At 34.9% G+C, this 22,910-nt stretch overlaps 1 protein-coding gene and 1 pseudogene across 2 annotated transcripts; one reads left to right on the forward strand and one right to left on the reverse strand.

Moving 5' to 3' along the window:
- Positions 1-9,316: 9,316 nt before the first annotated feature.
- Positions 9,317-9,727, forward strand: LOC107821135 (cysteine proteinase inhibitor B). Its single transcript, XM_016647547.2, has one exon. It carries the CDS (start codon positions 9,317-9,319, stop codon positions 9,725-9,727), a length of 411 nt encoding a protein of 136 aa, XP_016503033.1.
- Positions 9,728-11,680: 1,953 nt separating this feature from the next.
- Positions 11,681-21,918, reverse strand: LOC107802968 (putative UDP-N-acetylglucosamine--peptide N-acetylglucosaminyltransferase SEC; annotated as a pseudogene). The gene is made up of 28 exons (XR_012698502.1): positions 21,409-21,918; positions 19,826-19,971; positions 19,571-19,669; positions 19,442-19,492; positions 18,583-18,699; positions 18,444-18,500; positions 17,952-18,071; positions 17,774-17,836; positions 17,601-17,679; positions 17,257-17,366; positions 17,105-17,158; positions 16,948-17,015; positions 16,768-16,870; positions 16,376-16,578; positions 16,177-16,273; positions 15,596-15,667; positions 15,398-15,474; positions 15,209-15,325; positions 15,012-15,096; positions 14,752-14,919; positions 14,092-14,202; positions 13,917-14,003; positions 13,484-13,611; positions 13,319-13,401; positions 13,086-13,191; positions 12,846-12,992; positions 12,081-12,201; positions 11,681-11,980 (listed from the first exon to the last, which is right to left on the reverse strand). The product of XR_012698502.1 is annotated as a putative UDP-N-acetylglucosamine--peptide N-acetylglucosaminyltransferase SEC (transcript).
- Between the last annotated feature and the right edge of the window lie 992 nt (positions 21,919-22,910).

A 22,910-nucleotide genomic window follows, 5' to 3' on the forward strand; every position in this document is an offset into this window, starting at 1 on the left:
AAAATATATTAAAATATAAAATAGAGCTTTAAAACTCAACTAAGTTGACTTTAGTCAACATTTTGAGCAAACGGACCCGGATCAGTATTTTAAAAATTTTGGTAGGTTCGTATCGTGATTTGGGACTTGGGCGTATGCCCGGAATCGAATTCCGAGGTCCCTAGATTGAGATATGGAATTTTGGTAAAAAATTAAAAGCTTGAAAGCTTAATGAGTTTTAAGAAATTACTGATATTGGATTTATTGACCTCTGGTCCGTATTTTGGTTTCAGAGCCCGATATAGGTTCACTATAATATTTATGACGTGTCTGCCGAATTTGGTGAGAATCAGAGTTGATTTGACGTGATTCGGACGTCCGATTGTAAAAATATAAGTTTTAACGTTTTCTTGAAAACTTCCTTTGATTTGGTGTCCGATTCGTAGTTCTAGGTATTATTTTGGCGATTTGATCACGCGAGCAAGTTCGTATGATGTTTTAGTACTTGGGTGCATATTTGGTTTAGAGCCCCGAGGGCTCGGGTTGATTTCGGGTGGTTAACAGACCAATTTTGGACTTGGAAAAAATTGCAGAAATCTGCTTCTGGTATCCTTCTTCGCGTTCGCGAGAGGTGGCTCGCGTTGGCGAAGAAGAAACTGGAGGAGGTGAAATTTACTATTCGCTTTCGCGAAGAGGGGGACGCGTTCGCAAAGGGAAGAGGGCAGTGTTCATCGCGAACGCGTGGAAGCGTTCGTGTTCGCATAGAAGGCGAGGCTTGGTCGGGCACCAAGCGTTAAAGCTTCGCGTTCGCGTAGGGTGTATCGCGTTCGAAAAGGCCAAATTTGGCAAGGCTCGCATTCACGACATTGCCTTCGCGTTCGCGAAGAGTAAAGTTTTGGCAGCACAAAAATGTGCTTCGCGAACGCGAGGCATTGACCGCGTTCGCGAAGGGTAAAAACCCCAGAAACATAACTTAAGTTCTGAAAATGGGGTATCGACCCATTTTTAATTCTTTCCCATTTTTGAGCTCAGGTAAAGCGATTTTTGGGTGATTTTTACGGAAAAATATTGGGGTAAGTATTCCTTATCCTATATTGATTATATTTCATGATTTCATACTCATTTATATCATAAATCCGTGAATTTATGGAAGAAAAATCAGATTTTTATAAAATCTAAAAAAAACTAAGATTTAAGATTTGAAGGTCCATTTGATATCAGAATTGGACAAATTTGGTATGATTGAACTCGTATCGGAACGGGTGTTTAGATTTCATGAGTTTTTCCGGGATTTGAGACATGGGTCCCACTGTCGAATATTTTAATGAATTTTGAATTTTTTCCGAAAGATCTGTAAATTCATATGGAATTAATTCCTATGATTCGTATTGAATATATCGAATTGTTTGTGAATACATTTGAAGCTTTCGGGGAAAAAATTAATAGGAAAAGTTGTGGTTGAATAATTGATTGGAATTTGCAAAGCGAGGTAAATATCGGGGTTAACCTTGACTTGAGGGAATAGAACCCTTAAGTTTTTTGTTATGTGAATTGCATGTAAATGACGTATAGGCGAGGTGACGAGTGTCTATACGTCGTCAAATTAATTGTTTGCCTACTTACTTGAAAAATCATAAATTATTTTTAATCATAAATTAATTATTATAATAATTGTTTCTCTCTTATTCTTTGCAAATATAAATTCTTGAATTCCTGCATTAATTGTTGCATGCTATTTGAATTATGTTCCTCAATTGTTATTTGACATTTAGCATAATAAATATTAAACTGCCTATTTGCTCCCTGATTTCTATAATAATTTGCTATTTATTATTGTTTGCTTCATAATCAAACCATAATTATTGTATGCTTGTTGTCTTGTAATTTTATATTAATTGTTACATTTATTGGAAAAATTTCTTCTATAAGAATTGGTAAATGAAAATATTGGAGAAGCGGGTTGCACGCCGCAACTTGATTGATTATAATGAATATATTGGAGTATCGGGTTGCACGCCGCAACAGACTTATTAAAAGTCAATATTGGAGTATCGGGTTGTACGTCACACCAGACTTATTAAAAGTCAATATTGGAGGATCGGGTTGCACGCCGCAACAGACTTGTTAAAAGTCAATATTGGAGGATCGGGTTGCACGCCGCAACAGACTTGTTAAAAAGTTAATATTGGAGGATCGGGTTGCACGCCGCAACAGACTTGATTAAAATGAATATGTTGGAGGAGCGGGTTGCACGCCGCAATAGAACTGAATATGGATACATTGTGAGAGCGGGTTGCACGCTGCAATAGAAATAATGAAAATGATAATTAGTTATGACTGCTGAGTTGCCTTCAATTATTATAAATGAATTACCTGATTTATTCCTATTATTGTTGTTGTTACTAATATTGCGTACATGTTAATAAAACCGAAGGCAACTATTCCGTTTGTCACTGGAAATAATGACTCTCGTAAAGATGCAATAAATACCCTTCACCCGGTAGCATTTATTGGAGAATATTCCATAATATTTAGTGCACTGCCCGTTACAGAGAATTTGTCATTTATGCTCACTATTACACCTTCTTCAATGGCCCTCATAATTGACATTAAAGAACGGCATGATCCTCAGACTTTGTTCCCTATGTGCGGCTATAAATAGTGAGTTATGTTATCATTGTAAATGACACGACTTTTCTGGCAAACTTACGTTATAATTGATTCAAAACTTTATACAATTTTTTTCTTATTATTATTTTATTTCATTGATGTTGTGCCCGGGGTCCTGCTCTCGGAATTACTATTTCTGCTATTTTATCTTCACTTCAAGGCTAAGTATTGCGTATTTCTTTAATTATTTTATTATTTCATAATCGAATTAATTTACTTGTTTAGAAACTACGTATAAATTTAATTGTACCATTTTACGGGTAAACAAATTGCCCACATAATTGTAGGCAATTCAGAGCCCATCGCCTAATTCAAGAAGATGATGTGGACATTAGCACACAAAAAATTAAAGATCGTCCTGAATTCCTATTTTTTGGCCCTAAAATATCAAAAAGAATGAGCAACAGTCATGGCGAAGCGATGACTATTATTCATTAGGTCGTTTATGATGGGCCCAAAAAACATAAGTGATTACGAGACGTTCGCCCAAATTCATGAAGACGACGTCAACATTAGCACACGAAAAATTGGAAGTCGTCCTAAATTCCTATTTTATAGCCCTAAAATGCCAAAAACTAGGAACATATATGACGAAGTAATTACTAATATTTTATCAGGTCGTTTCTTATTGGCCCATAAAATCTTAGGCGATTCAAAATCCGTCACCCGAATTCATGAGGATGGCTTGGACATTAGTATCCGAAAAATTGAAAATAATCCTAAATTCCTATTTTATGGCCCTAAAATGCCAAAAAATGAGGAACGCTCATAGCGAAGCAATGAATAATTTTCATTAGGTTGTTAGTGATGGATTCAAAAAATTTTAGGCAATTTGGAACCCGTCGCACGTATTCATAAAAATGGCGTGGACATTAACACACACAAAATTAGAAATTATCCTGAATTTCTATTTTATATCCCTAAAACACCAAAAATGAAGAATGGATATGACGAAGCAATGACTATTATTCATTAGGTTATTTCTGATTGGCCCATAAAATCTTAGGCGATTCATAACCCGGCCGAATTCATGAAGATGTTGTGAACATTAGTACACGAAAAATTCGAAATCATCATGAATTCCTGTTTAATGGCTCTAAAACACCAAAAAATGAGGAACGGTCATGGCGAAGCAATGAATATTTTTCATTAGGGCGTTTGTGATGCGCCCACAATATTGTAGGCGATTCGTAGTCCATCGCCCGAAACTATGAAGATGGCATGGATATTACAACAATAACAACAACAACAACAACAACAACAATCACAACTTAGTGTAATCCTACAAGTGAAGATGGCATGGACATTAGCATACAAAAAAATTTAGAAATCATCGTGAATTCCTAATTTATGTCCCTAAAATGCTAAAAACGAGGAACAGTCACGACAAAGCAATGACAGTTGTTCATTAGGTCATCTATAATGGCCTACAAAATTTAGACGATCCGTAGCCCGTCGGTTGAATTCATGAAAATGGTGTGGATATTACCACACGAAAAATTATAAATCGTCCTGAATTCTTATTTTATGGCCCTAAAACGCCAAAAAAAAGGGGAACGATCATGGCGGAGCAATGACTATTGTTCATTAGGTCATTTCTGATGGGCTCACAAATATTTAGGCGATTTGGATCCTGTTTCCATAATTCATGAAGGATCTTCGGTTGATCGCTTATTAATTAATACCAAGATCATATTTTTATAAAGTGGGAGATCCTAGTGAAATCATAGATCATAATGTGGTCTAAAAATCGACCATGTATTATTTATGATTGCATAAGTGATCTCCGATTGATCGCTTAATAGTTATTTTTAGTATTTTTTATCTAGAAATCACCCGTGTATTATTTTTACTTTCCTAAATGATCTTCGGTTTATTGCTATAAGTTATTAGCAAGATTATTTTTTATAAAATGGGAAACGTAATAAAATCATTGATCGCCTATGTTTTATCTAGAAATCACTCGTGTATTTTTTATGATTGCCTAAGTGATCGCTTGTTAGTTATTACCAAGACGTGTTTTATAAAGTGGAGATTCTGGTGAAATCATAAATTGCATATATGTCGTCTAGAATTCACACGTATATTATTTATGACCGCCTATGTGTTATCTAGAAACCGGTCATGTATTATTTATGATCGCCTAAGTGATCTCCGGTTGATCGCTTAATCATTTTTTATAAGGTAAAAATTCCTAATAAAATCATAAATTATCTATATATTATTTAAAAATCGTTCATATATTATTTATAATCGCATAAGTAATATATCAGTCGCATATTTGTTTTTACGAGGATCAAATAGTAACAGATTAAACATCAACGAATTATTCAATCCTCAATTAAATACAAAGAAAGTGAGTGAAAATGACAGAGGAAAAAAAGATGTGTATCGAATTTGCAAATAACGGATTCCAAGACCTCTGACTCCGTAGCTTTTTTAATTCCTAGGCGACAAGCGCTAGCCATTCTTCCTCTTATCTCATGTCATTTTCAGTGTTAAATATTGGTAGGATCTCTTTTAAGTTTATGAACTAGAGTTTTAGAAATTATAATCCTAATCTTTTTGGTCTCTCAAATATAATCTTGAGCATATCTAGTTCCTTAAATGTGTTAAAGTGGAGCACATTTAATCTCACTGACACAATATATTAAAAAATTAATGGTATTACCCAACTCTAATTTATGAAGTAAATTTTCTGCTCTGAACCAAAACGTTTCCTCTCCTTTTATTGGATAACGCAAATTATCACTTTAATTCCTCATATTTAGATAATGTCTTCTAAAATTTTGACCTTGAAAATAACCCCTTTTGTGCCAGTTTTCAATAAGAAAATGACATTGTATAGCCGCTGTAAAAATAATAGTATAAAATTTGTATGTTAATATACAAAAATTATACAAATTTTAAATATTTTTTCCGCTACCATATGTAAATAGTTTCTAGCACGAGCTAAAAATAATAATACAACCTGGTTAGTCGTTTGCTTCAATAATATGCTTAGAAGTGATCCTGACAGCTCTATGTTTTTCAAATTTTAACTTTTCTTTTTGAAAAAATCAATCGATTTTTTTAATTGTATATATATACAAAAAACTATACAAATTTTATACATTTTTCGCCTATTATTTTTACAGCGGCTATACAATGTCATTTTCTCATTGAAAACTGGCACAGAAGGGGTTATTTTCAAGGTCAAAATTTTAGAATACATTATCTAAAAATGAGGAATTAAAGTGATAATTGTGTTATCCAATAAAAGGAGAGGAAACGTTTTGCTTCAGAGCAGAAGATTTGCTTCGTGAATCAGAGTTGGGTAACACCGTTAGTTTTTGAACATATTGTGTCAGTGAGACTAAAGGTACTCCACTTTAGCATACTTGTGGGACTAGATATGCTCAAAGTTATATTTGAGGGACCAAAATAGATCTACCCTAAAAAATAAGGGACAATATTTGTCAAAAACTGGAATCCATCAACTAAATTTAAGTATGTGAATAATTATTTTTGTACTCTAATTCTTACGAAAGGCCCCTTAAGAAGAAATTAAAATGAATCAAATCATTGAGATTCTTTTCTCCTCATCGCTAGCCAGTTGGGACGATATCTCTCTTGTCCTATTGGAATCGAATTTTATGTTATGATATAAGATATGTTTTGTATAACAACATTTTGCTATAACATTCAAAAGATATCGAAAAAAACAAGACTTTTATAGTAAAGTTTAGCTACAGTAATTAACAAAAATTCGATAAATATTCATATTAGTGGATTTGCACCGTACATGATCCATAAAAGATAGAATTGCACGTACCAGACTCCCAAGTTATGATATTTTCAATCTGTATCTAATTTATTAATTTTAACATGTGTAACAGTTAAAGAAGATATCATTTGATCTTTTGTAAACCAACGATCAAAATATCATAATTCGAACCGTAATATCATAAGTTTGAAATTCTACAGTCTAATTTGATTTTACTCTCTTTTGTTAAGTAAAAAAGAATTAAAATAGTTTAGGTAGCCAATTAACAAAGTACAGAAATAGCGCTAGTTGGAATATTCTAAAAATATATAGTACTAATAGTTCCATTTATTTATTATGTACCTAAATATTGTAGTCATAATGCACCCAATGTTGTAACATAGTGGTTAATCCATGAAATGTTTTGAGATCTAATATTCAAATTTTGATGGAGATAAATATATTAGGTTATTTTATTTATCTAAGTCTTGATTGATTTAATTGTCTTCGTGCAATTTCTAGATTACATATTTAAGCCATAGAAACAGTCATTAATATTTGCTTTAGGATAGACTGTGCACATCACATCCGTTAAGGTGCAATTCTTCTCTTAATACGAGATGTCTTGTCCACCGAATTATTATTTTTTTATTGTTTGAGTTATCCGATATTATATTGATAGGAGCTAATAAATATTCGATAAAATTAATCGAGATGCACTTAAACTAATTCGATTGATTATAAAAAATATATATATTGTGGTCATGAATGTCAATGACCTATATATAAGACGAGCTAATGTAATACAACAAATCCATACAACATATCAAAGAAGAATTGACAAATGAATGACATTCGCAAATTGCCTTTGTCCACACTGCACTGTCACCTTTTAGCCATTCAAAGAGGGGAGATGGCCAAAGCAGACAAGCATTTATTTACCCAAAAACAATCATATCCAAACTCCAAAGAATCAAGAAACTAATAATGCGTGCCAGAAAGCAATTTTATTAATTCCAAAATACATTCCTTTTAACAAAACAAAAATATTATGCATAAAGTTAGAGTTAATATATTAATCCTTACTAAAAATATTAAGGTTTCATTTGGTTAGTGGAACAAGAATACTAACGGTGAGATAGACTTCGAGATTATTTATTCAATGTTTGGTATGATAAAATTTAGACTAAAATAATAATAAGATTAAAATCTCATATATGTGGGGTAGCTATAATGTCCTTATCTATTCCACAAAGTAACCAAACGACCCCCTAGAGTTTAAGCTTAAAAAGCTATATCACTTAATGCATATAAGTTGGAATTCAAAGGCCTCGTTCCAAATTTCGAATTAATTAGTTTTAAGCATATTATTAACCTATATCACAATCTTTTCTTCGTACAAGTACAGTTTCATTAAAAAGTAACTCAGAAATTTATATTCTTCCTATCATCCATGAAAATGTAGAGTCCATTACCTAGACGGTCACTCAGCTTTCCGAAATTATCTACCAGCGTCATATTTCTTTCGTTTGTAACAGCAAAGTCACTTAATTATGTCTATATCACTCAAAAAGTCACTAAACCAAGATTTATCAAACTTTTAATCGCCAAATACCTATTTTACCTTTTTAAATTATCAACTTTTATCTTCTGCTTTTTTTTGCTTTTTAATATTATGATTTTTTTATCCTTTCAATCAACATTATGTACTTACCTATAGAACAAACATAATTTATTTTTTAAAAAAACTCTAGCATATATAATGTCGAAATAATAATATAATTGAGCATAATATTCAAGAATATGTAATGTCTATTACAAAAATACTTTTATTTTAAATAATTATTTTATATAGTACGTGCATGGCATATATATATATATATATATATATTCTTTCATTCTCAATTGTGTAAATAAATTTTTGAGTTTTTATTGTTAATATCAAAATTATTATTATGAACAAATTGTTCTAATTAACTTTCTATTGTGCTCAATATTTTATTATTCCAACATTGTATATGCTTAAATACTATTTTACTTTTTAAATTTATAAATAATTTTTTTTTTCTAAAGTAAGTCCATAATATAGATTTAAAGGAGAAAAAATATTATATTAAAAAGCTAAAAAATAAAAAGAAGATAAAAGTTGATAATCTAGAGGGTAAAATAGGTATTTGGCGATCAAAAATTTGAGAAATCTAGTTCAGTGATCTTCTGAGTGCTATTAGCATAGTTAAGTGACTTTGTTGTTACAAATGAAAGAAATATAACTTTGGAAGATAATTTCGGATAGTTGAGTGATCATGTGAGTAATAGACTCTGAAAATGTACATTAATTAATCATAATCAAACTATAAAAAAATAAGGAAGACACGTGTCATTATCGTTATTGTACCATCATTAGTTTGATGTTAATTCCAAGTGAGGAAAAAACAATAATCAAGATATATGTTTATTGAGATTAATGTAAACAACTCTCACTTACAATTTTTTACTATTCTCTTTTTTATTTTTTATTTTGTGTCTCTAACCAGCATTGAGGTTCAAATACGCTCTGAAAAGTCCCACTTAAAGATAGAGCGCTTGATAACTTATCAAAGATAACTTCATGTCCCGAGACATCTAATTAAGGATGAATAAGTATTTATAACTCCATTATAACTATTATAACCTTGTTATTTTTTATTTGTTTTCTTGATACCGATATGATCGATACTCCTATTAGGACCCGACTACTATCCTCTTGTGCCATCTCAGCACTTTGTTTCACAAAAACGCGGCATCACGTACGTGTTGCCACCATCTTCATAAGTTATAACGTGTCCCAATACTACCATCCTCTTCTCTCCCCCCCCCCCCCCCCAAAAAAAAAAAAACTCTTATATAATTCCCCCATCTCCTAAAAAGGAACTCACTTCTCCAATGGCAAAAACAACAAAAATCCTCTCTTTTATCCTCCTTTTCTTTATCATCTCCGTATTTTCTTCAACCCCATCAAATGCTTTAGGTGGAAAAAAACTAGGTGGAAGAACACAAATCCAAGATGTGAAGACAAACAAAGAAATTCAAGATTTGGGAAAGTTTTGTGTTGAAGAGTATAACAGAAATTTGCAAAAACAAAAACAGAAGGTTAATAATAATAATGGGTTGTTGAGTTTTTCTGAGGTTGTTGAAGCAGAAAAACAAGTTGTTTCTGGTATTAAATATTACCTTAAAATCTCCGCAACTACTTCCTCAGGTGCTCCGAAAATGTTTGATGCTGTTTTGGTTGTTAAAGCTTGGGAGAAAAAGAAAGAATTGCTTAACTTTTCTCCTTCTCCTGCTACTAAGTGATTGTGGGATAATGATTAAACGTTTAAGCTGCTGGTTCTAATGCTTAATTAGAATACTTTAATCTAATTTTTAAGTCTTTTTGTTTTTTAACTTCTTTTCTAGTCTTTGATTTGTAACGTATTTTGGGTGACTTTTTAGTGTTGTACTATGTGATGCAATAATCAATGAACGACATATGTTATTGTTGAACTCTTGTGGTACTTTGCTGTTTTAGTTTTTTATTTTTATCTTATAACTGGCTTTCGTTACATACGAGAAGTTACAACACAGTGGATTCTTTACTTTTTCTTTTCTTTTTTTTTTTTTTTGGCACAGTTGTATGGGTTTGAGCTTCCCAGTGACAAGTATTAATTTACTGTTCGAGATTTTAATTCTTTTAAATTTTTATATTCTAAATCAACATTTTTTTACGTATCTAATGGATTTCTCAATATCAATACAATATTTTGAATTCGTAACCTAAACTTTATTACCATTGAGAGTCGATTCGGCCAAATAAACAGAATGGCAAGCTTCATTACCATTCGAAAAATTCTATCGGTTCGAAACTAAGGGCTCGATTGACCATAAAAAAAAGATACATTTTTTTCGAAAAATTTTATTTTTTAAAAATCAGTATTTGTTCATGAAATTTTTTATTTTCATTTAGAAGATGAATTTCGGAATTTTTCGAAAATTTAAAAAACTCCGAAAAGTTATTTTTAAAATTTTTCACTTCAGATTACTCATAGAAATTCAAAAACATCCCAAAATTATATTCGTCTCCAACCATAAACTCTAATTTTCAAATATCATTTTTATTTGAATTTTGTTTTTCACTTTTTCCGAAATTTTACGATTCTTATTCCAAACGCACACTAAATCCTAAACTTCGGAGCTAACCTAGCCTCCTCCTAAACCCGGTGATCTTTCAACCTACTTTTTCTCCCTTTGACAGGATTGTATTTTTGGTTGAAATGGGATGGATTGTGTTCAAACTCCCGAAAGGCAATCTATGACCATAAACTGCACTCTTTAATCTATTTATTCTTGGCCTTCTTTATATCATAACATCGGCAAATGTTTTCTTCAAGAGTTTATTGAGTTTATGACGTACAGTATATCAACAAGTCAGTATCGGTAGATATCTTCTTGCCTAATGGAGTTAACTCAACATGCATAACCCGAGCGGAAGTCAAGATGCCAGCGGAATGATCGGCCGGACAGAGGCTAGGGCTGCTTCCTTCCCACCGCGTCCTATTGATAGGCAAATTAAAAATACGCAATCGTTGTTAAAATCGATCTGCCGTAAGTGGCCGAGGATATATCATACTAACAATGTGCATTAAAGTGAATCTGCCTTAAAGTGAAAATATTATAGTAGCAGTGTTTTGTCTTGTGAGCTCAGCACATAATGTGAAACGAAGAATAAAATATAATATAAAGAAGTTTTCATACAGGTTTGTCTTCGTAAAATTGATTAGACCAAGAAATGGAGCAGGACTAACACAAACTGGTGCGAATACGAGGAAATGGAGAGCAAATTGATTATCCAATCACATAGATTTGCGAGTATTATCCCCACTGTGGGGAGTCTACGACAGCATCAGATCACAAATAGGATTTCCCATCTGCCATTTAATTCCAAAATGATGTGATCTCGTTCGGTTGAAGGCGAAGTTTGTTTACGAGTAGTTAAGAATGGAGCAATTTTTAGACAAAGGGATCAAACACAATGTTGTTGGTTTACTAGGGGTATCGGACACCTGCATAAAAATCAGCTGAAAATGTCAAGACAGGCCGATGAATAAAAACTTACAATCAAAAACAATCATTCACCTATCCTGACATCTCCTTGATCGGATACTTGGATTTTACACCTAACAACCACCCTTCTCCCTCCAGCCTCTCTCTTGTGCATCTCCAAATTCAAACCAAACTAGACAATGGGTGAGTCTCGACATTCACTTGCACTTGAGCAACTAATAAACTTTCATCGAGAGTATCCAGTACCATGAATGGATATGCTTAAGACTACTTACGACTTAATCACAACTCCAACAAACACCTAAAATCCAGTAATCTAACTTCTATATGTAAATAGCAGTTTATGTTCTCTTGGTTTTATCTACAAAATCATGTTGACTTCCTTTCTACAACGAGCGATCAAAAGGAAACTCTTGAGTCATTTTCAGTCACTTTGAAGGGCTGAGGGTGCTGGCCAGAGCAATAGAGATTCCACATCTTAAAGTAAGAACGTTCCAGATTCCTCACCTGATAATGCAAGGAGAAAGAATGAGCAGTGTTTAGGCATCCATGTCACTCAAAACACCAGAATCAAGAAGTAAATCTGATGTTGCATTCGATCACTCACCCAGCGTGCTGTATCAAATAAAGGGCAGCTCATGCGCACAGCCTTTAGTCTATTTGTGAGATCTTGGAGCTTTGGACGATTTAGTGCCAATGACACTGCCTTCTCCTCATATTCCTTCATACTGCAAAATGTAAAGTAAATCAAATTCATAGAACCAAAAGGAATAGAATTAAGGAAACAAAAAGTACACAGCCCTTTTCTCTGATTCACCATGAACGTCAATGCAGGATATGCAGATGTCCTCAAGTAATTTTTACAAGCAGAATAAAATTATCAAAGATCCTTTAACTTGCATGGCCGTCTTGAGTTTAAATAAACAAACCTTGAGACAATGCCACTATGGATGAGGTAGACAATATGAATAGATGAGGAAGCCAGTTCCAAAAGGTCACCAAATTGGGCATCCAAAATAGTCCCACGTACAAGAAGTCCCTGATTTCTAGAGGACTTTCTTCCTCTCCGAATTATCAAGGAACGGATGATTTTAAGGAAAAAATATTCATATTACAGAAATGACTACTTTACAGGAACCGTGTCATGTTGACCTTATTGCACAGTTCAGTCATTTTTGTCTTGTCATTTAATCATCTAATTTTTGGTATAGGCGCCAGTCTTCTTCAACACACACACACACACACACACACACACACATATATATATATATATATATATATATATATATATATATATATATATATATATATATATATATATAGAGAGAGAGAGAGAGAGACATAAAAATCATAACAAGTCTAGAACACCTACCTGCTGACAACCATCTCATCCCCAAGTCCTGTGGCCACACACAGGGAACCAGCAACTCTAGTAGCCATCTTCTCAAGGGGAAGGGTTATCATTGGTAGACCAGCCCAGAGAACATCTGTTCCTGTGGTATGTGCGTTGCATAGAGGCCTAAAAGTGAAAAAAACCCAAAATTCAAGAACATGAGATGAATGGAACTGGATTCCTAGAAAGCAAGATGCTGAATCTTCTTAATCTTCATACGTGTCAAGGAAAAGATCAGCCAAGGAGCTGCGCCTGATGTGCTCTTGTTTCATTGCAACATCTGTGAAAATAATTCGGTCCGGTTGCAGGCCTTGTGCAGCAGCATCTGGAATAAATGAGCTGAATTAGGGAGACTTCTCATAAACTAATAAACAGGTTCCCTAGATATGAAGTTTCAAAAGTTTCATAAGAGAAACTTTGAGAAATGCACACAATGTGGAAGAAATACATACGTGCGCGGAGCCTCATCTCCCCTGCAGCTGGAAACCTCAGAAGCCAAAGAGCACTATTCGGTACACGCTTGAGGATATTGCACCTGCAACAATCCAATTCAACAAGTTTACCGCAAGTGCTTGAGAAGGTAACAGCTGAACAGTTTAAATCAATCCAGTAACTACCAAGTTATAAAAATCTCAGGGTCCATTTTGTAGAGCTGATTGAAACATGCAAATATGAATTTATCCTCGGGCAGTCCATAATCTGAGCGCTTCGGTTGGCAGGTTGGATCTAGCACATCACGGTTTTTCTACAAAGAGCAGCAGCAAGACACTCAACAGCAGTGAAAAATATAAAACCAGAAGATTTCAACATAGATAGAAGCTGAGATCTCTTTTTTAAAAAAAAAAAAAAAATCACTCATATTTTATTCATAATAAATTACATAAATAACTAAATATTATCTAGTATTTGAATCGAATGACCTAGGTAGAGCGAAAAGGAGACTTGAGTCATATAGCCAACTCCAACTATTTGGGATTGAGGCATACTTGATTCATTGTTGGATTGAATGAAACACGATTGATATCAGAAACTTGAGTGAGGAAAACTTACTTGCTTATAATCATTGACAAAATAGCAATGAGGGAGATGTACAAGCTTTTCTGAGTAAATATGCGCGTACTTCGTAGGTGAAACAAACTGCATATAGGGAAATTACACTCAAGGACCCCATAAAGAGAAAAGGTCAACAGCAAATATAATATCAAAGGAGTCACTAGCAAATTACCTCATCTGTAACCAAATAATCTATGTACTTTGCCCCTGTGGTTCCAGGAAACCCCATGTATGAAACCTGGATTGGAGCGGGCTGCATGGCAAATATCTCATTTCTCGCCCCCTGCAATACAACATTCCAAAGTCAAAGATGATAATATTAGATAATTGAAGTCATACCAAAAAAGAAAAACACCTTTCAGCAAAGAAGGCAAAGCAAAGAATGTGCACATTATGAGGAAATTAGAACAGGTGAAAGATGTAACACGTGCAATGTTCGCGTCAAACAACAAATATATAATATATACCAACAAATGTGACCTCATGAGACCTGTTCGCAGGTTTGCAGTTTCGTTAGGCAATCTCCTTATAGTACTCATTGCTCAAAACAGCAAAAGGGAGGCCATGGCTACCCAAACACTCATCGGGATTTATTCGAGTTTAGATTTACGTCTACAACTAAGCTAAGTAAAAGACAGAAGAAATCATTGATTTATTTGTTTATTGTGCACTATTTCCAAGAAAAGGCAGCTCCTTTCCCCCTTTATTTTGTTTCTTTATGTTAATGGGCCAAGCAATTGGGCGCCAGCATGGTTGAGGACACACAAACAACACTAAAAAAAACAAATATAAAATCCAATTAAGATTGATCTGGATTGAGTCCAATGTGTACCTTGGTATAACCATTAAGGTTGATAAGTATCTGTATTTGATCCTCATTAATCATCCTCGCTATCACATCAGATGACAAGGATGACACATCAATAAAATGCTCCGCTTCTGTCTGGGTGCGAATCCTCCACTCTGTACCATCATTTGGACTTAAAGCATAGCAGAACACCTAGGAAAAGAAGTACCAGCAGATTTAGCATGAATAAGAGACGAAGTCGTGAATGGTGCAAAAGATTAGAAAAGGCAACAAATTGTCTGAACCTCAACATTCTCTTTGTCATGCATCCCAAAAACTGAACCCATTAGATGCGATAGTGGGTGGTTGCCGAAATCACTGCTCACATATCTAGACCCATTTTAAAAAATTTATTAGCAGGCAGTAATGTTTACAAACAGCCTATAGCAGATGTCGACCTCAGGAAAAGCAACCAAGTATAAATCAGCTTATAGAAACTTACCCAACCCTCAGGCTGCCGTTCCTGCCACCTCCCATATTTGGCAGTGGGGGAGGATGGGTGAAAGGAGGAAGTGAGTAGCGAGCTGCTATCACAGAGCAGTGCTGGGCATACTTGCAACTGAACAAGCAAAAGAACAGTCAGTTTCAACCTCACATAACTCCTGTGATTAATCCAAAAAAAAATCCTCACCTGATATCTAGAGCCAGCATTGGATCAAGAGGGTAAGCAATCGCATGGAAAGGCTGAACGCTTGGGATAACGGACATCTAAAGGGAAGTTGCCACATACGCGACAGGGCACACCATCAAGGAAAATAGAGTCAGTATTGCAGGGATAAAAATAGCCTATGAAGCAAATATGTAACAGTTCGGCAAGTAGCTATAATACCTTAATCTGTCTTCTAAGTATACCCTCAACTTCAGTAAACATCTTCTCTCGGTTATCCCAATCACAGACACACTGCAGATAATGAAATAAATGGGAAGATTATGCAACAGAAATAACCCAATCAAACAGTCATCTATTGTGAAGCTACAAATTAAGCTTAAAAGAACCTGTCACCGACCTAGAAAGCACATTTTATTAGATGAAACCAATTATACGTTCGCATTAACAAGATGCACATGAAATTTTACACAGTTGCTTCTTTAAATAATTGCTGGACAAATTCAAAATTTCTTTGCAAAAAAGGCGACTGGCAACAGAGATAAATAACACAAGGTAAATAAACAGTACTAACAGGAAGCTTAAGATCAATATTAAGCAAACAGAACATGGCATGAATTGTGTGCCTCGCACTAAGCAGACAAATTCGAATGAACTGCAGAAGTATAGTTCATTAGACAGGTTATTTAACTTCATGCTTTTAGACATACATAAGCAAAGCTTATCAAGTTCCCAGTAGTTAGTGCATGAACTCTGATAAACCCAAGACAAAAAAATAGTGGAAATGAACAGGATGAACATACCTGTAACGTGTGGAGAAGATTACAAGTTGCTTCAGGGAAGTCAGAGCGTAGCATCAAAGCTTGTCTATAGCTTTTTATAGCTGCTTCAACGTTGCCACTACACACACAAAAAAAAAAAAAAAAAAAAAAACATTATGATCAAGCAGAGTGGACAGGTAGGAACACAAACAAACGGGACCATCAACCGTTAATAACATACCTATCCTTGTAAGCTGAAGCCAAATTTGCATGAGCCTCTGCCATAGCAGGCCTAATGGAAATAGCACGCATGTAGTCTTGTAAAGCTTCATTAACCCTACCAATCTCTTTGTATGTGTTACCCCTATTGACCAGTCCATCAGCTGCCATTGGGTCAATCCTGAGTACCTCATTGTAGCAAGATATGGCTTCTACATAATTACCCTGAAAGTTACATCACATAAGAAGGAAAAGTTCATGTTAGTTAAAAACCTGACAGAGGAAGGGCATTAGTAGTTGTATATAAAATAATCCCTCGACTATCTTAAATATTTATTGTATAAAAACCTCCAGAAAACTTTTTTACTGACTCAAAAATTAAGCATCCTACGGAAGTAAAGATTAAATATTTACCTGTTGCTTGTATATTATGGCTAGATTGTTCAAAGGAGCTGAGAGCCCTGTTGTCACAACCAAAGTTGCTTTATAACATTGTGCAGCGGCACTCATCATGTTCCTACAGAGTAGGAATAGCAACTCATTACTTAATTGAAAGAGTTAAGAAGAGAATCTTTCTGACTAAGCAAACCTTACCACTCCATATAAATATTTCCCAGATTGGTCAGTGCTTGCGGATGGCTAGGTTGAAGAGAGAGGCATTGCTGCATGCATCATCAAAAAAGTTTAAAAAGCAGCACAAAAGCAACACAAAAGAAAAGACACGCCCAACCAACAACGGAACACAGCTTACACGATAGCAATGAATTGCTTCCTCCACTCTACCAGCATCTTTCAGAGCATTACCCTATAAGCAACATTTTTGGAGAGCATATAGCATTAAATTGAAAGAAATGTAAAGTGAAGATAGGATTTGTATGGACTAAGATATGATAAAAATCTAACCAAATTGTTATATGCCTCCAAGAATCCAGCATCACAAGTAATAGCTCTCCTGTAGTTAAGTATTGCCATTTCCATATTTCCTTGTTCATAGTACACACTAGCTAAGTTGCCTGCAGAGAGGAGATCCAGCTGTTAATGTGTTATTAGGGTGTCCAAGTCGCACTGAAGGGAAAAAAGAAAATCGCACTGAAGATGAAAACAGTGTCTTTCATATTGCAATAAATCCTGCGCACGGACATCTCTGAGTAAAGATGTGTGCTGTTTAAACAGTCTCCCAGAGACAGGCAGCTTTATTTATGCATCATGAGCTGAATTTAAGGCAGGACTAAAACCAGGGAACTCACCAAAAGCCATGGCATAGTCTGGTCGTACTTGGAGCGCACGCTGATAACACACAATGGCCTCCTGGGGCATTCCCAAAGCCTGGAAAATGCAAAGAAGATGCTTGTATTTCTCCATATCCTCGTCCAGGCACTCGAAGCCACTGGACCCAATTAGCACAATGCATGAGGCTTACCTTGTATACATTTCCCAGATTCAGATACGCATCTGAGAAGTTCGGTTTTAGTTTGACCGCTTCCTGAAGGAGATTAAACCACAAAAAGGGAATCAAACATGATTGCAGTCAGATGCAAAACAAATCCAACACTAGGATCAGTAAATCCAAGTACACTATGATTTAAAGTTATTCATACCTTGTAGTACTGCAAAGCCCTGTTAAGATCACCTGCCTCCATAAAAAGGCCAGCAAGATTGGACCATGCGATGGCAAATGTAGGTTGTATACGCAATGCTTCAACATAACAATTGTATGCCTACCCAAAAAAAAAAAAGAAATACTCAAAGGACAAGGAACTCAACAGGATATATCTATCGAGAAAAGGGGGGAAAAACGACACACAAAAGCATAACAACAAGATACGCCAATAGTCATTAAAATAAGCACAGAGAATTTTCACAAAGCTGCACAAAGCAAGTAAAAATCCAGAATAAAAGAAGAACGCTGGACCACATGCTGCACCAACTCAGGTACAATAGGCAAACTATGTATAGCGTTGAAGAACCCCCCGCCCCACCCACCCCAATCCCCCCCCCCCACCATCCAAAAGGCACTCGTGAACTTAAAAGCCCATCACAGGCAACAAAATAGAAGAGCACAAAGTGGATTGAAATCCTCTCTATCTTACCTCTTGGACTAGACCTTGTGCTTTCATCAGATTGCCGAGATTGCTGTGAGCATCAACCTAAAAGAATCATAGTCAATAAAGAAAGTACGATTGCAAGAAGCACATAACTAATCGTTTATAGAGTTCAATTTATTAGTACCAAACGTGGATTTAATGCTAGAGCCTGGCGGCAACACTGGGCTGCCTCATTCAGCCTTCCTTTCCTCATATATGCGCTGGCTAAATTTGACCATGCATCCGCAAAATTGGGACGGAGCTGCAACCAGACAATTTAAAGTCAAATTACCTAGCATAAACCTGGCAAACAATAAATATCTTATAGGAGAAAGCTACCACGTAAAAAGGCTTTAGTTAATCAAAGATAATGAAAAGACAAACGGCAGAGAAACAGATATTTTAAAAATTTGCAACTTTTTGAAATAACACGAACTTGAGAGATGAAAGGAATTGCAAGCAATAAGCTCCAAGGTTTTGTGAATAAACTCAAGTGCATTAGACCTACAACCCCATTGTGACTCCAAAACTGCCCGCATAACCTCAACCAAAAAGTTCTTTCAGTACCCAACATAAAAGTAAAGGCAAGGATAACTGTCTAAGCTAGACATACGTTCCTTTACAAAGCAATCTATTCACAACTTTGACCTGCATTCTTCTGCATCAAAGATTCACAAGTTATCACATGGTACCATTTAAATTCTTAAATGAATGCTGTTGGTTACTCTATTCCAGATCACATGTAACCATTTGCTTGTAGTAAGAGACATAATTCTTTACTAGATCAATAATACATATGTCATGTAACCGAGTGTAAATTCACATCTTAATTGGAAGTTATCAGATGGAGCTTTTTTATACTTATGTGGAGTTTGTTGGTTACTCTTCCAAATCACAACATTAGCTTCGACCTTTCTTCAACCATTTCACCTTTCTTCTAATTGATAAGAGCAGAAATGAAAAGCTCTTGATACATTCATGTAAGACAGAAGAAGTATACAAACCTCAATTGCAATTAAGTAATAGCGTATTGCAACATCAATATTGACTTTTTCCTGCACCAGCAAAACTTTATCAATGCTCAATTCCAAAACCACAAGAAGCAGCTTCTAGATGAGTTAGTAGAATCATACCTTCCAAGCATTCGCCATATTTCCATAGCACTCAGCAAAATGTGGGTCGATCCTTAGGGCTTCTTCATTCTTTGCAATGCACATATCAAAATCGTGCAACTAAAACAAAGAAATGGTAACATGCTTTACTTCAGATCCGCAAATCTCATCGAAAAGAAAGTAAAAAAAAAATAAAAAACTTATTGAAATTTTTTTTAAAAAAAATGCAAGATAAAGAAATCACAGCAAATGTACGGACCATCCAGGAAAGCTCACCTGATAATATATAGCCCCAAAAAGAAGAAGATTATCAGTGCGCCCTGGATTTCTCTCATAAACTGCCTTGCTATGCTCTAGTGCCTGTTTATAGTTCCCAGCTTTGTAGTTCTGATGAGCAAGAGTTAAAAGAGCGTCCTCATCTACTGTTGCAAATAAATAGAGATGTCAGAAATTGATCCTAATAGCAATCCTCAGTACATAAGGCAATTACTAGTATTTGGCTAACAGCTGACTGCATGACCTAAAACAAATACAATCGGTAAGATATATCAAAACTAAGCTATTCGAAGACATCTACCGATGCCAGGTTAAATATCTTCTAATTCATGTGGCACAAATCAACAACTCCCCTTTCCTTTCTCTATCTTTTTCCATGTCTTGTTAAGGAATTATTCCTTTTCTGGATATTTTTTTTGTTGGCAGCATGGCAGAGTCTCAACTCTCACATCCTTTAGGTTCTTGGTATCACAGAACAGATTAATATTCAGTAATTTAGGTTCAGAAGGTTTAACAAAACACTATCATACTATAAAATGTATTATGTTCCCCTATTTACTACACATTGATACTTACCTCCCGAATTAGTAACAGTTTTTAACAGTCTAGTGCACTAGCTTTACTTAGACAAAGTACACCAATTTTTTATCGAAGTCATCATAGATAATAGGTAGAGTATCAACCCATCAGTTAGCGAAACTTTAATCACAAATCCATTGGATGTATCCTCTATCTATACCCCTTCACTTTATTCAGGTCAATTCCAATACTAAAATCCATTTTAAGAATCAGCGGTTCGCTAGACCTCACACTTCCCCCACTTTATGCCTGCATTATGTAATCCCACCTCTTTACAGATCATTTGCTTCTATTTCATTTTCTTAGCTAACCTACATTGGTTTCTAGAGATTTTAATAATTCAACATAGGTTGTTAGTACGGCGGCTTCCAGGTGAGAAAATAATCTCTTATTTGCTATAGACAAGTTGGAGTCTTCCCTCTTCTATCTGTATTTGCTTATGCTAGTCTTTCCTCAACAATGCTTGAGATATATCGAGATATCATTAAATTGAGGCTCTTCTGACTATTGTCAAAGGCTCGTTACAGGCGTGCTTAAGCTTTGAAACCCAGCTAAAGCCAGGTCGTGAGCTAAATAAGCTATGCATAAGAACCACAAGAGATATAGCAACTTCAATTAGACAACAAGACAATGCAAAAATGTTTCTTTTGCGAATCAAGATGACTAGTCATGCAAAAAAGACCATCCTTTTGTGAAAATAACCAATTAAACACAGAACATTGAATAGCAAACAAATTCATAGCCTTTAACCAAGCAAAAAATTAAGAAAATCTCTATGTACAAACTAACATATATCCCTCCGAATTAAAAATTAATTATCTCATTGAAAATTCTTAAAAATAAAAAAAAAGTACAAAAAATTGTAATCTTCCTCATATGAAATTGAGTACTAAATACATATACATGTAGGAATATAAATACTCCGTTCCGATTTTCAATCAATAAATTTCTTCCAAACAAATTTTAAAGTTTACACATTTAAAAACAAAAGGTATAAGCCTGACCTTCACGAGACAACTCGGACTTGATACTAGCGAAAGGCAATGCGGATTCAGACTGAAACGGAAAAGAGGAATCAATCCTCTGATCACCAGCGGTAACGCCACCATCATACGACGGAACCCTAGAAATCATCAGCAGCTGATTTTGCTGTTGCTGCTGCTGATGATTGTACTGCCGAGGATCGGTTTGCAGCGACAACATCGCCACCGCCGGAAAAAACAAAACCGCCGGAGCTCCAAAAGCAGATACTAATTTTAAATTTTTTTAATGGGAAAAAGGAGGAGACAATGGAAGAGAATTAAGGAGAATTTTTAAGGAAGATTTTTCATGGAAAGAGCTGGATTCTAAGAGAGGAATAAAATTTAAGGAGAAAAAATAGTTGCATTTTTATTTGTTTGATCAAAAGCGACTTCTCGAATGTGAATATGAGCACTTCACCACGTAACGACAAATAAGTATAAAATGACTGTTGCGTCCCTCTATTAACTTATATTTGGCTGAATTTAGACCAAGCGTTGAACTAGTCTACAGTAGTGGTAATTTTGTCATTTCAGTAACGTAAGAGAAGTGTCTTAAACAAAACTTGGCGTGGCCGTAAAATTCCAAGAAAGAACTAATCGTATCATGTTTCCCATGTGCACATCATTACTTCATCCAATAACTATTATACACGTGCTAAACATCTTTAGCATATTTGTCGACTTATTATAAATGGAACATGTGGCAGTTGTAGAAGAGAGATCATATCACAATTGTAGCGGATTCTCTCTCTTCCTTTAACATTAATTAGCGGCCAAATAGGTGTACGCCCTTAAACTTGCCTCAAGTTTTCATTTTGATACTTTAACTTAGCGTTTTTCCTATTGAACATTTTAATATTATATAAAGTGATCTATTGAATACTTTACTCATAACCAGTAAAAACAATAAGGTGTGTGTAATTCACACATGAATGACTTAGCAAAATGACAAATAAGAGGGAGACACGTGACATTTGGGTCCAAATAGTCAAAAAGAAGTTTTGAAAATAAAAAAGATTTATTTTAAATACCCCACTCCCATTGTCACCTTCTTCCCAACCACCCCCTTTCTTTTTTCATTTCATGGAATCCCCCCAGTCCCTTTCCATAGAAACCCACATTCGCCTTCCCAATCTTCTTGGCTCTTCAACCACCAGAAGACTACCGTTTTCATCTGCCAAAAGGAAAAAATGCAGGTACCGTTTTTGGATTTTCAGATCTGGGGAAGGGAGAAATTTATGTCAAATTTTTTTCTTTCTTTTTTGGGTTGAAAATCCTTCTTTTAGCTAGCTGGAGAAGAAAAAATCCAAGTTGAGAAAAAAAGGGAAGAAACAAAAAAGAATCTGGCGATTCTAGCAACCACCGGCCATTGCTCATTTCCTTTCCTCCTTCATCTCTATTATTATATTTTGTTGTTGTTTTAACTGATAAAAGAGCAGAACTGAAAGAAGTAACCGGACATTTAATATTTCGGGGGCTACCAT

This window comes from Nicotiana tabacum, chromosome 14 (assembly GCF_000715075.1).
Source record: "Nicotiana tabacum cultivar K326 chromosome 14, ASM71507v2, whole genome shotgun sequence".
NCBI lineage: Eukaryota > Viridiplantae > Streptophyta > Magnoliopsida > Solanales > Solanaceae > Nicotiana > Nicotiana tabacum.

Coding starts and splice junctions, on each gene's coding strand:
- LOC107821135 (XM_016647547.2), top strand. CDS start 9,317: ATGGCAAAAACAACAAAAATCCTCTCTTTTATCCTCCTTTTCTTTATC.